At 36.1% G+C, this 15208-nt stretch overlaps 2 protein-coding genes across 2 annotated transcripts in view; both read right to left on the reverse strand.

Annotated features, from left to right (window-relative positions):
* Nucleotides 1-344: 344 nt before the first annotated feature.
* LOC124171689 (torsin-1A-like) lies at nt 345-4532 on the reverse strand. Its single transcript, XM_046550932.1, has 6 exons — nt 4294-4532; nt 3567-3841; nt 2540-2667; nt 2311-2459; nt 2130-2232; nt 345-682 (listed from the first exon to the last, which is right to left on the reverse strand). Exons 1-6 carry the CDS (start codon nt 4463-4465, stop codon nt 571-573), a joined length of 939 nt encoding a protein of 312 aa, XP_046406888.1. The 5' UTR covers nt 4466-4532; the 3' UTR covers nt 345-570.
* An 8416-nt stretch (nt 4533-12948) lies between these two features.
* LOC124170943 (kinesin-associated protein 3-like) overlaps nt 12949-15208 on the reverse strand; it is a 40563-nt gene continuing 38303 nt past the window's right edge. The window contains exon 14 of the mRNA XM_046550018.1: nt 12949-14471. Within this exon, the coding sequence (XP_046405974.1) occupies nt 14427-14471 (45 nt within the window). The 3' untranslated portion in view covers nt 12949-14426. The remainder of the gene's footprint in view (nt 14472-15208) is intronic.

Below are 15208 nucleotides of genomic sequence, written 5' to 3' on the forward strand. Positions count from 1 at the left end.
CACAGGCACGAAAGGGTTAAAAACCTTCCTAAGTGGAGAATATGAGAAGAAATCCCACAGTTGAAGTGCTTGGGATAAATTCCAGGGATGTTGAAGGGGATGTAAAGGGTGTAGTATCATGAATAGGTCAAAGAAAATGACATGGTAATGATTTTTCCGCTACTGAATTTTTTAAATGATTAGAGAATAGGCTTATATCTACATTGTGCACTCACCCCATAGTAAACTTAGTGTTCAATATAATCAAGACACATATTTATTTTAAAAAAATTATACAGAATTATACTTGATTTGTAAACTTATTAATTAAAACATTGATGTTAGAAAAGAACATCTATCAAAAATTCAAAGTCTTATAATATCATTTGTTGGCTAGCTGAAGTGGGGTTGAAAATTTGCTAGCAGTAATTCTGTCATGAAGAGCCTTGTGTATGCTTCACTCACCCTCACCTTCTCCTTTTTCTGTTCATGAATACATACTCCCATGCATATATAGAGATTAGAACAATATAGGTACATTTGTTGTATCCAATACCAAACTTCTTCTTCCAAAGAGTGCAAAGCTTATTGCTAAATATCGCAATTTCCATAGATTGCCACATATCTTGCAACTTGTATTATTTCCTTACAAGTAATGTTTGTGTAGCCAAATTTGTCCACTGGAATTCTTTTGTATATGCTTCTGAAAATGAGAGGTTATCATTAATTATGTGATATTCCTGGGGGAAGAAGTTGCATAAAATAGGGTGAATGATAATAAGGTCCAATAATGCTTATCAAGAGTATGATGCATATGGCCATTTTTGTAGGAACTCTGGAGGATCATTGAAGCTCCAAAGTGGGAATATTCAGTTTTGTGCTCAGAATTTGCTACTACTGCAAATTTTAGTGAAGTAATGAACCCCTTGTTTAACTACTTGGCTATATTTTGGTAAACAGGTGGTAGTATTGACTACTTTCATTACAAGAAAATAATTGACTCCTAAACAATGAGCTTAGTCATCCCCTGAGCATAAAGGGTTATAGGGTGAAAATGATGGGATAGGAAAATATTATCAATATCCTAAGTATTTCAATATATAGTGCATTTTATGATACTGAGAGAAAATTCTGCCATTTGCATCACATATTGGGTTCATAGAGATGTCATTTCCCTAGGATAAAATTCCATACATAATATGGGAATGAATTCTCCCATTAAAAATAGTTTCACGCTATCTATTGCCAGGGATATATATAAAGTGGGTTCAGATTCCCTTAATACCAGAGGTGCATATGAAGAGGAGGGTACAGGGCCAAGACCTCCTTCCAACATAATGAAGAAATTATTAAGTACCTTCATCTGGATTAGTTAAACACCGAGGGCTTGATGATGGAATACTGTGGTACTTCATCATATGCATAAATAGTAATAATTTATATTTTAATATAAAATATGGGTGGGCATTACTCAAAATGAGTTAACCTTAATCATGTGCTTCTTTTCAAATTTGTAAGATATTAAAAATGATTTTTTTGATATGTAATTTTGATTTGGGACAATGAAAAGTTAACATTAGGTGTTAATTCAAGAAATTTAATGCATTGAGATCAAATGTGGGAGTAGTCCATTACTCCAAACTGGAGATTAGATGAGGGAGAATTCCTTTTACCTTTCCTAAATTTTTCCTTAACTGAGAATGCTTTGCAATGACTCAAGAACTGTGCGAAACTTCCACAGAGAAATTATCACCGTGGCTAGTCCCGGTATACTTAAAAAATGACTCAAGAACTATCCACAGTTTTAAAAAATCCAAGGAGCTGTGAATAAATCTTGATCTAACAGAGTAAGGAAAGACATAAGACTAGGATCTGTAATGCCTTACATACATTGTTTTCCAATTTTACATTGAGAAAGCCGCTGATGAAATTAAATATTTAGAAGTGTTAAGCAATGAACACTCAGATTGAAAAAAATGCACACCAAGCTTGCACATGAGACCGCTATCATAGAAGAGACAAAAGGAATTTAAAAAATGTTTTTTTGATGAATCAAATAAAAATTAATAGGACCAGATATCAGTTGAAACTCCATGAGAATAAAACAAAGAACTTGGTTAGTAGATATGGAGAGATTAGATAATACTCACTCTGTTACGCAGTCAGTAAGAAATATATGTCCCATTTGTGCCAGCTCATCAACAGCACACATCTTCAGTTCATTTACTGTCATCGGCAAGAACAAGAGGCGTTCTGCAAATGAGTACATATAATAGCAATTAGGAATTAGGGACTAAATATGGATATACAGCATAGAGAATGTTTGAGTACCCCCAATGTTGAACAAGGGTTTCCTCAGAGCCGGTTCATAGTGTTTGAAGTTCATTTGCCCCTTCTCTGTGCCTTGTTTTAGTAGATGTGCGTATATTTGTGAAACAATGGGACTGCTTTCTGTGGTGGTGAACAAGAAGATTCCTCCCCTGTGGGGGTTAAATAGTAAGTTTGGACAGTAAAATTGCATCAAGTGAAGATAAAGATTCTAGCATGTAGTAATACTTACATTTTTGATAGCATGATATCTTGTATTGGATGGAATAACTCCTCAGGAATTTTTTCAGTGTGCTTAAAAATGAATAAACTCTTCTTGCATTTAGTTAAATTGCCACGCAAGTAATCTCTCAGTTCATCCTGAGAAGGTAAAGTACAACTGCGTTAAAATTATATATATTGATTCAAATACAAGAAGAAACAAACGCTTTAGTACCAAACACAATAGATTATATCACATATTCCTCCCATAGTGTCAGCTTGGCAATGGTGGAATTAAAAAAAATTAATTTATTGCAGCTGAGCTCTTTCATGCGGGAAATATTTAGTAATGGATCACTTTTGAGTATCTCATGTATTGCAATCGATTATACTCCTCCAGAGTTTAGAGCTGCAGATGGATAATTCAAACATTTATTGATCCCTCCCCAGTTCTTCTCATCCATAACCTTGTTAAAGATCTAAAAAATAGGAGCTTCAATTTAATAAAGTGACGATGACGAGGCTGTAGCCAGAACAGAAATTGGGGCTAACAGAAATTGGAAGCATTTTCGGATATTCATAAAATTTTATTATGGTATATATACCATATATATGGGATATATCCAAAAAGTCTGCCTAAGTCAACTAAGTGGAAACAATGCAGAGTGCCAGATAATGTAAAAATTCTTTAACTCATGGTAAATAATGGTGAAATAATAATAAATAACTCCATGTCAAATGAACCAGACCCTGACATAACTGACTCAGGATTTATAAGGACCTTTCTAAGGACATTCATTTTTTGAATGAAGAGATTTTAGAAAACTTTAATATCCAGGTGTCAGAAGTTTACCAACTATTGGCAATAAAAATTTGGCTATGACTTCTTCAGTGACGTATCGCTGAATTCATGGTTATTTTCATCCATATATTATTACTCCTTGGTATTTGATAAAAAGCAATAATTATTAGTGTAACCTGAGGAACTAAAAAATTATGCCATTGCCATTAATAAATATTTCCAGCATAATTATAATAGAGGAATATCCCGCACTTACTGTGTATAAACTTAATTTCTCATCCTGTAAATATAGATCTTCCCCATCTAACACATTTACAAATTCAGATTTTAAGCCATTATAAAACATGCTTTCCGCCAACAGTTCACAGAAATAACTCTTTCCAGTCCCTGGTGGTCCATATAGCTCAATGATAATGGGTGAGCCGGTGCTCAGGAAACGAAAGTTCTTCTTAATTAATCGAATTGCTGGACGTATGGCCAATGGTTGTCCATGAATTTTGGTGTTCAGCTTCCATATCATTCTACTAAGGCCTGAAATAGGGGGGAAATACATTAAAGATTAACGTCTCTGATTCCACGTGCCACCAGTTAAACACATATCTCTCCTAACTTAAGGAGATGATACAACGACTTTAAAGAAATTGAGCACTGATTTCACTTGGTCGAATATAACCTTGCAGATCATAATCTAGCTGCAGATGTTTAATTAGCCGTCAAACTCCAATTATTTGAAATTATTACATAATAAGTTCAACAGATTCAGGCTTCAATTGGTGGAAGTTAGACATATTTAAGTAAATAAAAGATCGTAGCACTGTCTTGTACCATATGATGGCTCAGTGAGCCGAAACGCGTTGTACGCATTAAAAATTCTTGTGGAAAAGTGCTACGGTCTTACATTTACTTAAATATTACATAATATGTTGTTTTGGAATAAGCATCGCTAAAATATCAAATATTACAATGCAGCATTCCATGCTTACTTGTACGGAAGTCAATGGCGTCTGGCTTACAGCCTATAAAATCATCCGTTGTGGTTGTAATGGTTGGAGGACCCTTTTCTAGATAGTGCATGCACATTAACCATGTCCAGTACAGAGTCATGAACCAGTTAAGGAACATAGCTAATCGCATAATTCCCACTCGAATGTTCATCTTTAGAATAATGAAATGCAAATCACAGCAAGATTTTCAAACGAAAGCTAGCAACATCACCTCTTCTACCAAGCTAGTTCTGAGCAATCCAAGAAACAATTGAGCAATGGTAATCTCGTGAATAACTCGTTATATGGCTGGTTAAAATTAAGGGCGGTGAAAACACGCATGACTTTAATTTTCACAATCGGAAAAGGAGCAATGGAATTATTTTCAATGAGGTCGTGAATCTTGAGAGAGAGCATATTTTTTTGGACAGGAGGGGGAAGTGAATAAAATTTCTCAGAAATGTCATATGAAGGGTTGAAAATGCTTGTTAATCGGGAAATAAAAAGCTGGAAACTAGATAAACTCATTTTTTATTGAAGGCGTCTGCGCTATAATTTCCTAAATTTTATACAGGAATCTCTTCATGCGAAAAGGTTTTAGGGTTAATTATGGGAGACTATCTACCATTCCCTCCAACTTCTTCCGAAGTCAATGATCCTGTGGAAGATTTAATTTGCGCACCTATGCTTGTTAGTGTGCATAAGTTTTGGAGTAGTTAATTAATTATTGCATAGTTTTCACTTCTGGATGGAGATGAATTTTTAAGCTTTTTCGTGACTGCTGCTGTTCTCGTCCGGTAGGAATATCACAATTTATGGTACCTATTTTCCTTTCCATGAGATTTTGCACACCGAAAGGTTGCAGATACCCATTATAAACCAAAGTTGCTTCTAAATAACATCACATTTTTAGCTCTATTCAGAAAATTTTTAAAATACGAGTTATTTTGTGCTTTAAAGTTTAATAGCGAAATACGTAGCTTCCACAATAATAATTATTAAGCAGGAAATGTTTAAAATGAGAGGTCTTGAACGTAAACTAGAAGGGGATGTGGATATCTGCTGTTTCTGAAGGTGAATATCATAAAAGCCAAATCTACCAAGAGAATGCAATTAAGAAAAATCTCCCTTAAAAAAACGAGTCGGGCGGAGATCAACCTATTCCGCCATAACATTTAGTTGGTGAGAGGTCAAATTCTCCCGCCGAAACATTGATTTGGCGGGAGATCAACTTCACCCGCCAAAAATCGATTTGGCGGGAATTTAATGCGCTAAAACGAGAGCAAAAAGCCAAGGAAGGCGATATGAATAGATTGGTTAAGTAATAAATCACAGGATGAAGTTTATTTTTCAAAACAGGCCTTGGTTTATCTCTATGATTGCGTGAAAGTTCTTTCACTTCCGCAGTCCAACACATATTCCTTAGGGTGACTAACCTTTGCAATATTTTCAAATAATTGGAGTTTTATTGAGATTTTAAAAATAACTTGATACATATAATGATGTTTAAAATATATTTCTGGACCTTAGAGCAAAGGATAAATTAAGCGCTTACAGCACCACCTACGAGAAACGAGCGATCTACATGGCTGTCGAAACCTCTTTTCTGCACTCGGTTAAGTTTTTATAATAAAATAGGGTGGCGGTGAATTTAATCCGCATATTCAACCATAAATTATTGCTAAGAACATAACCCTCTACATTCTCATGCTCACACTATTACTCCTCTTACTTTTCTCATCCTCACGTAATAATCGTTTTCAATTATAAACGTTTATATCCTTTTACCATAAACATTTCATTTCTGGGCCTTGCATAGATATTGAATAAAAACTATGTTGATGCCCAATAAGTTCGCATATGTCGTCTGCAAACATAAAACACCGACTGAATCTCGGCGATGCCGAAATCTTTCAGACATCGAACAGGATCTCACCGCGCAACCGCTCGGGGGCGTACATAGTGGCACGGTCATTTTCTCTTTCCGGTTTGTCTTTGAAACCTACGGAAAAACTCCTTTACCGGTCGGCTGAGAGATACAGGCGATGGTCCCGGAATGATACAGAACATAACAACGATCGACAATGTGTTTTATGGTCTCTCAAGATAGGATTCATCCAGGGTATCCTATCACCTTCCACTGAAATAAAGTACTTCGGTCGAAATGTGGAAGAAATCAATTGATTTACGCCCTTCATTTGAGTTCATTAGACTTTAGGTCAAGCATATCATTCTTTGTTCTCCTAGGCGTTGTGCTTAATAAAATACCCGAGGAAAACATCCCAAAGGTCTTCAAAGATCTCTGGGTGTGTCAGGTTCTCTTTTGTCATCTCACAACCTTATTTTATTATTTTTATATTATATTTTTACATTGATTGTGTGTCGTAAAAACAACTAATGAAAGCGTTGAATTTTATAATTGCAAAAAAAACTTCGATTCAAATAATATAAGTCTTCCTTATACTACCCCTTTCATATACGCTTCACGATGGACGCGAGCGTTACGGGCCACAGCCGACCTGGCCAGACCGCCCCTGAATCAGAAGAAGAAATGATGGATGGATAATGTTTGCTTGGGTTCCCTTTCGATGACCTACCGCAACTACTCCTAAGTCTGCTGTCTCCCCTCTACATTGCTTGCAGGCAAATGTCCTCATTTACCTTTCATAGGGAGAACCGGAGGTAGAATATCTAAAAGTTATCGCGGCGGTATCTCTTGCATAGGATTTAATTCGTGAGAAAGACACTCAATTGAACTATTCCCCCTTGTTGAATTAAAAATCAAACCAATATTTTTCACCATCACATTCCTTAAAGATTTTCTTCCAGATGTCACTTAAATTATAGTGTGTCGAAAGCAGTAGCAGTCCGGAACGCTATTTTTTCTTTCTCCTCCTCTACCAACTATCTTTCCCACAATTCAAGAATCCATTCGTACACTATCATCATTCGCCCGTTGATACTTTACCTATGCATTCGAAATTTGCGCCAAAAACAGCACTATACAAAAAGTTAGAATACTTTTAAAATTAATCAATCCGTTCCTTTCTACGTCTCATTGAGGAAACTGGATTGAACTGACTAATATTAAATATACATCTTTAAACAAATTGTTTTTTTAATAAATCAAACGCAATGAAGCATAGATTAAATTATTTACACAGAAAATACGCATTTTGAACTATCTCGCGTGAGATGCCAAACCCCACGACATCTCACTAAGGGGGAGGTGTCGAAAATTCGTCAAAATCACCTAGCGTTATCAATCCGAATTTCCTGTGTCAGAAACCCTCAAAAACTCCTATTAATCAAGCTACTATTAGTAACTTCATTTCCCATATGGTAACTAACTTCAAATCCACTATGGGCACTAATAAAACAGTGCTTACAGATATTTGGGACTACGACTCAAGCATTCCAACAACATGAACACTGCCTCAACAAATTAATCTTCTATGAATTTTTCCTTTGTCCAAACCTTCTTTATCTTAGTTTTGCAATTATAAATTTTAAGGCTTGATTCGAAGACCATTAGGGCCACGGTTTCCAGTTTTAATCTCTCCTTTTATGAAAAAGATTGGGAAGAATATTTATAGTTTTCTCCCTAAAACATGTAGTGAGAAAAACATTTAAAACTCGTGCCCTACAAAAATTCATAGGGAAATGCGGTATAGGTAATAATTGCTTGAGCATAAAAATGATGTTTTGATTCATGTTTACGAATAGGGTGCGACAACCCGCAGGCCTAAGTAGCCTAAAAGAATATTCCATGAGGAAGGCTTGGAAATTATATTTTTTATTATTTTAACGCTGAAGATGATGAAAACATCAACTGTATTTATTTATCAAGTTGTCTAAACCAATAATTTAACTATGCGTGAAGCTTTCTCATGAAAATATTTCTTTGTTATTTATTTCGGAGCCAATGTCGAATTGATCCGCATTGACAAAATTTATAGTGAGCATCGGAATTTTATTTTTTTATCAACAACGGATGTTTTATTTTCGGTTTTCCAAACTCTTGAATTTTGCAAGTTCTATCACGTTATTTTGTTTTTTATTTAGTATTTTTCGCATTCGCATGAGACTTTATTGTTAGGTACATCACCATCACGATGCATGGATGGATCAACATCGTATCTATAGGCACCACCTATCCTCAGCCTCCGCCAGCCTCGGCTTAATCCGCATGAAAAAAATTATAGTGAGCATTGGAATGAGTTATGTTTTTCTTATCACAAACTGATCAGCTATTTATCGTTTTCCACACTCAGAAATCTCGCAATTTCTTTTCCTTACTTTGTTGAATTATTGATCCATCCGCTCAATAACAATCCTTTTATATAACGCTAAACATTTCAAACATTATGTAAATGTTTATTTATTATGTAAATTACTTTAGGTAAGAAAATATCTTATGCAAATCTAAAGTTCCTATCGTTAGGAAAAAAATAGAAAGCGTAAGTGAGTGACCCCAATCGAAGGGTAAACTCGAGGGAAAATATCACTAAGTTGATTCTGAAGAGAAAGTCGATGAAAAAACCTTTGAAAAGTGAGGAATCGATCGAGTAAAGAGGTAGAACATGGTGGTGTATCTTTTAACTGATACTTCATTTTCATTGAAGAAATAAGAGGAATAAGTCCAAGAATCAACTTCATATCTGTTTGTGAAGGGCAAAAGAAAACACTCTGTACCATAGAAAAGGCGGTGACTGGGCATGATCCAAAAGCGATAACTCTGAAGGGAAGGTATTTAAAATAAATATGAAGGAATTAAAATAGAGGAAGTAAAACTAAAAATAATGATTGTAGTTCCCTTGCCTGTGGGAGATTTCAACGATTGGGTGAAGCCGGGGAATCTACGTAGTACTGAGGTCGTGTTTGACATAATATGTTCTTCAATATATCGATATTAAATGGCCGATTTTGAGCGAATTCAAAAGTTTTATGAAAAAATCTAGTGATTTGTCATGAGATCATCATCACTAACTCTAGCATACCCGCGGCTGCTGTCGAAAAGAACATTGTTTTGGATCAGTCTAACATCTTCCATTTCTCTAGGTACAGTTAATCTGGTTTCGATATTTGCAGCTCACGTCACCCTTGAGGAAGGACACTAAGGGGGAGCGGTCCGCGATCAAGACAATGGCGTATCTAGTGACCTCGAAGGGTTCATTGTAACTGGGGAAACGGGGGCGGGTTGGAGGGGATCGGGGGAGCGCTCAGGTAGTCGCCTCCTGTCCATTTTCTGCCTCGCCACTTACCTGGTCGAATTGGAGTTGCCTCGAACGGAAACACTGTTGACTGATCAACACACAATTGATGCAAGTGAGAGAGCATTCAAACAACTCCCCTGTCGCACGCCTTGGTAGAAGTTCAACCACATTATCAGTTATTTTGTAACTTTTAACTGGGGGAAATTTTTCAATCCATATAGTTTAATAGAAGTTGGTTCATGAGTGTTTCATCGTGTGCATATTTATTGAGTTCCCCTAGCACGAATGTTAGTAACGTGTGTAATTTTATAGTGCCCTTCGAATCGAACTTGAGGCTTCAATCCAGAGATCCAATTTTATTGCAAGAATAAGGGCCTTCGTAATACGTAATTCTATCTCCAAGTTTTTCCATTTCTCGTAATAATACTGAAGTTGAATTTGTAAGGCTGACTTCGGCTTTTAATTACTGTGCAGCAGATTTGAGTGATCTAGTGTAGGTATATTTTGTTTGAAATCTCCGGGATGTACCCGGTGATTCTCACTAGTATTAAAATAGCAGATTCTCAAGGAGGCCTCTAGATGTGATCCACCTACCGCACATTTTGTCGGATTAAAAAGATCGCCACTAGCGTCACTGGTGGGTAGAGATACCAAATTTCGCGCAGAAATATGCGATAAATATGCCTTTTAATCGAATTGTACATTCACAATGAGGTGATCAATCAAATTCATGCATTTTCAATGCAATTCCTGACGATCGTTAATAATACAATTTAGTAATATTGAGAAGAAATGGATCGCTCTTATCTTACCGCCGCACTCCAAATATTTTTGAAAACCAATTTAAATGAAAATCATGCAATTCAGACATGAAAAAGACCGATTTTCCGTTGCGTGTGGCGATTTAATCCAGTGGAAAATAAAAGGGACGTCCGCCCGTCGCAGTTTCTAGAACATTTGGAAAGATGGTAATTCAATAAACTCGATTGTTTCTGGCTTTACTTTGTGAAAATCCATTCTTAATAATAAAACGTTATTTTACTTTTCCACACGATTATAATAACCGTTATAATAACAGTTATTTTGTCCTTGTTTAATAAATAAAGAATAGCAACCAGATAAACAAGAGCAAAATAACTGTTATTATAACGGTTTCTGTACCTGATGATGTCGCCTCTGCGATGAAACCGGTCGTATTAATTGTTTATCTGGTTGCTATTCTTTATTTATTAAACAAGAACAAAATAACTGTTATTATAACGGCTTCTGTACCTGATGATGTCGCCTCTGCGACGAAACCGGCCGTATTAATTAAATCGTGTGGAAAAGTACAATAACGTTTTATTATTAAAGATGGTAATTATTAAGGCGACTCTCCGTTTCAAACTTTATTTTAACTAGTTTGTTAAACAACGTTTACAATAATTGATGGCTATCTAAACGCCACTTGCCTGCGTATACCAGGCTTCGGACGCAATATCGCTGCCAAGTATTCCATACTAGCAGAGCATTGCAGTGCGTAAAGAACCGCGCGTCTCCCAAAAACATCGACCTTAATCCGCCGCTGATCGAATCGCATGATTTTCACTCCAGATTCATCGAGGGTTCGGAGTGACAGGATTCGTAGGTACCTAAGGTACAAAATTATTTTTTAATATGCCGGGCATGATATGATTTTCAAAGGATTTTTAATAAACCAAATGGATCGCACTGGAAACATTTTTTCTTACGTCACCTAATGTATTATTTTTAATTAAATTCCAAATTATTTAACGCAAAGGCCAGTCGGTTGATTGCTGCGATTTATTTCATTACTTTTCAAAAGCGAGGAAATGGATATAAAAAAATGTTCGCGGCCTTTAAAGGTGAGGGTATTCATTTCGGGGGGAGGTCATTTGGCGGCATAATACTTTCTACGGTATTTCCTGCAGTAGCGGACACAGAAAAAACTCAAGGTGGGGGCGCAAAAGATATCTTGAGCTACCTTTATTTTAATCGAAATGAAAAAATAATGAAGTCACAGGCAAAGTTTAAGAATTTTTTATTTTAACTGATGATACTGATTTACGAGACAATGCCATCTTAATATTTGAAAAAGTTACAATTGTGGTTCTACAATGTTAGGGGTATCCGCCACTGTAACTTTTGGGGTGACTTGAGGCCCCTTAAATTCCCAATGGCTACGGTCTTGACCACAAGACGCATAAGGATAATAACATTGATATCGAGGGTCAGAATTAGTTGACTTAGAGGAAAGAGTATCCAGTGAAAAAACATCGAGATCTCATACTTATACGGCACCACAAATGGCGAGAGAGAAAATTCCCTCTTAGTAATTTATAAGGACTTATGAATGAATAATGTGTATCAAACCCGACTCATTCGTCTGTTGCATCGTACCTCTAGTGAATCTTTACGGGCTGAAAAAGTTCTCCCAATGTCATTTTCATTTTTCCTCATCTTCTGTTGCGTAATAACTGTTTGAATCATATTTACCGGTTCTGCATCTCCATGTCTCTGCGCTCTACCAAGAAAAATATCCTCCCCTCCTCCTCACCTCCCTGAGTGGATTTATTCCCTGAGTGGTTTCAGCGGAGACTTGACTCCCTGCAAATCTTAAAAAATATTTGTAATTTTTATTGGTTTATTAAATGTATAAAATTGTTCAATTTCATCAATTTTAAAGACAAAAATGAAACTTTAGGCTCCAAAATGTGTAATAAATATGTGTTTAAAAACTATTACGCAGGAGAATGCCCCTCTCTACTGGGGGAATTCCCACACTCCCTTGACCCAGGTCATGACCCCCCCAAATTTAATGCTGAATCTGCTCCTGACCTCCCCTGCAACTGATTTCAAATTCTTTCAATAATGCCCCATAAATATTTCACCACTCTCCAGCACCTTGAATCTCTTTTTAATGGTTTGTCCTGCAAATTTCTTTTTTAATTTTTCTCCGCACATATATATTTATTAGGTGAAGTTAGCCTAAGTAAAAAGCCTTAGAAATGTTTTTGGTGGTGACAATAAATAAATGTCAACACGAGAGGTATATCTTCATGGTACCCTTTAAGCACATAAATTTGATTTTCAAATTGGTCTAGTGGCTGATCAATGGGGGAAGTTCGCCCCCTGTCATTCCAATTCCATAAAAAAAACTGAGTGACACCCTGCCAGCCATTCATACCCTTAGGAGACAACTGGCCCAGGGGCACTAATTCTCTGAATTTCCCTCAACTATTAAAAGTTGTGGACTTCATTCAGGTTCTTAAATCCAAAATTTGCTGAAAATCTGATAATATTAGCAACTGCTGCTTGCAGAGTCGAATACTTTTCACAAAATATGGTGGATTTCAGAAACAATCGCCAATGGAGACCCTTGCTATGATATGGCTGGTAGGGCTGTTTCAATAAAAATATAATATTGATACACGGTTCAAAATGTGCCAACAAATTTATTAAATGCTTATTAAATGAAATTCATGGTTTTCCAAAATATAATATAACAAAAAAACAACCAGCATAACAGGGAGATAACAAAAAAAATTACCAGCATGAGAAAATTCTATACCACCCAAACCCTCCCCAAAACAAATTTCTGCTGAGTGCTCGGCTGTTAGGGAGAAGATCAAAAGCAGAAAGATGTGACATGTAGAGGCAGATGACCCTGAAGGTCTAAAATCTTCAAGATATATAGATCCAACTTGATGGATGGTATATGTTCTGAGTGTGAGAGGAGAAAATGTAAAATATTCTTGATTTCACTCTGAGTGCCAGCCAACTCAAGAGTTTCAAGGTTGATCTGGATAAGTAAGGGTAGAGCTAATCCAAGACTAAGGTGCATGAATGTGACTCTCAAACATTTAGGAAAGGAGAGCCAGTGCTTTTACCAGGGCCACCTTGCACTTCCTGCATGTTTATATAGGGGTGTCCACAGAATTAAGCCAGGATGTGGACTTGGAACCAAAAGATCAGAAGTCTAGTGGTCAACTCATAAGGCCAGAGCACTCATTATTTATTTACTACTCCTAAAGAAAGACTTAATCCATGAATTGAACAAAATAAAAATAAAAGCTGCATGATTCGTCTCTGCTCCTACAAAGTATTTACTGAAATTTTACATTGAGTAGGCTGCGAATGACAAGAGACCATGAGCTAATCTTGGCTTGCTAAAGCATTTTAAAACACATCTTTCAGAGCAGCATGAAAAACATCATTTTAGAACCTAAGCCAACTTCCAGGTCATAAAGAAATTATATAAATAACAAAGATGCTTTATAAAATGGATAGGTGAATGAATTCATTTTCCCCAACAATAAACCACTTAAATAAATACTAGGTTGAAGTGTAATGACACAGTCAAATCACTCACAAGGTGAAATTAACTTTGTTAGTGACTCTTAAATCATTGGTCAAGACCAACATGATCTATCATTGCTTCTACATAAAAGTTCTGTTCAGTAGAAATGCAGCATAAATTTTAAATCTCCATAACTAATGAGCATAAATTTGCTCAGAAATTGCATGAGGAAGTTAAGTTATTCTGCTTCATGCTATTTTTCATTGACCTAAGCCTCCCATAGCAATGTCTTCAAGGAATGAAATAAAAGAGAAGGAATGATATGAAGAACTAAACACATATGTATGCCCATTTTTTTCAGAAGCTATGAACTATGGGTAACAATTAAATTCAATGACCCTTGTTTACATTGCATAAAAAACATGAAAAAGAATACTATGTATTTGTCAAGAAACAACTTAATGTTCTATTGAAATCAATAGTTGATATCAACATCTAAAGAATACATCATTGTGAAAAACACAGAAAAGTTTGAACAGATTAGTTTTCCATACATTTGTTCCATGCAGTAGCATACATTTGAAGCCATTTGAAGAAGATGAGGCACCTCATCATTTTTATAAGGTGAATGGTAGACGCTTGCCCAGTCCTGGATCTTCTGGCTGCATTGGAAGGAATTAAAGAAACTCATATGAATGAAAATATCCAAGAACAAGAAGTAAAGAATGCCTCTAAAGTTAACCTCAAGTTTATGTATATGGTACATGATGAAGCCACACAAATTGGAGGAGATAATGGGTGGAGCAAAACAGGGAAATTTTCCTCAATCTCTTCCTTCCAGGGTGTCACCTATGACCCCTTTCGAGATGATGTAGTTCTCTCCTTAGCATGACTGCTCGACTGATTGTGAGCCCAAAGAAACTCTTCCATCCCCTCTGTATGATGCAATTTTGTAGGACATTTGTAAAGAAGGGTCTCATGGATAATCACACACTCTCAGCTCCAACCTTTTTCAACCGCTCCTAGCAGGGAGTCTGCATTATCTTGGACTCTGAGGGTAGTTGGGCTCCCTCCTCTCCGGGTTTATAACCCAACCAGTAGCATTGGTTCGAGGTCAACTTATGACTTGCTTATAATTGTTAGCTACGTGGATAATTGTTGCTTACACATAAATTGCAGATTTTGAATTGAATTCCTAGATTTTTTCTGTGCATTGTTGAATTTTGAACGAAGCTCTACTGTCAATTTTGATGGATTTAATGCATCAATAATTTCCATGCTGGTATTTATGCCGAAATTAAGATGTAAGTTAATGTCTATGGTAAAATTTCATTTAGTAAATGCAAATACTGCTCAAAAGACAAAGAATTCAATTCTTAATATATATTTTTTGAGAAAG

Source organism: Ischnura elegans, chromosome X (assembly GCF_921293095.1).
Source record: "Ischnura elegans chromosome X, ioIscEleg1.1, whole genome shotgun sequence".
Classification (NCBI taxonomy): domain Eukaryota; kingdom Metazoa; phylum Arthropoda; class Insecta; order Odonata; family Coenagrionidae; genus Ischnura; species Ischnura elegans.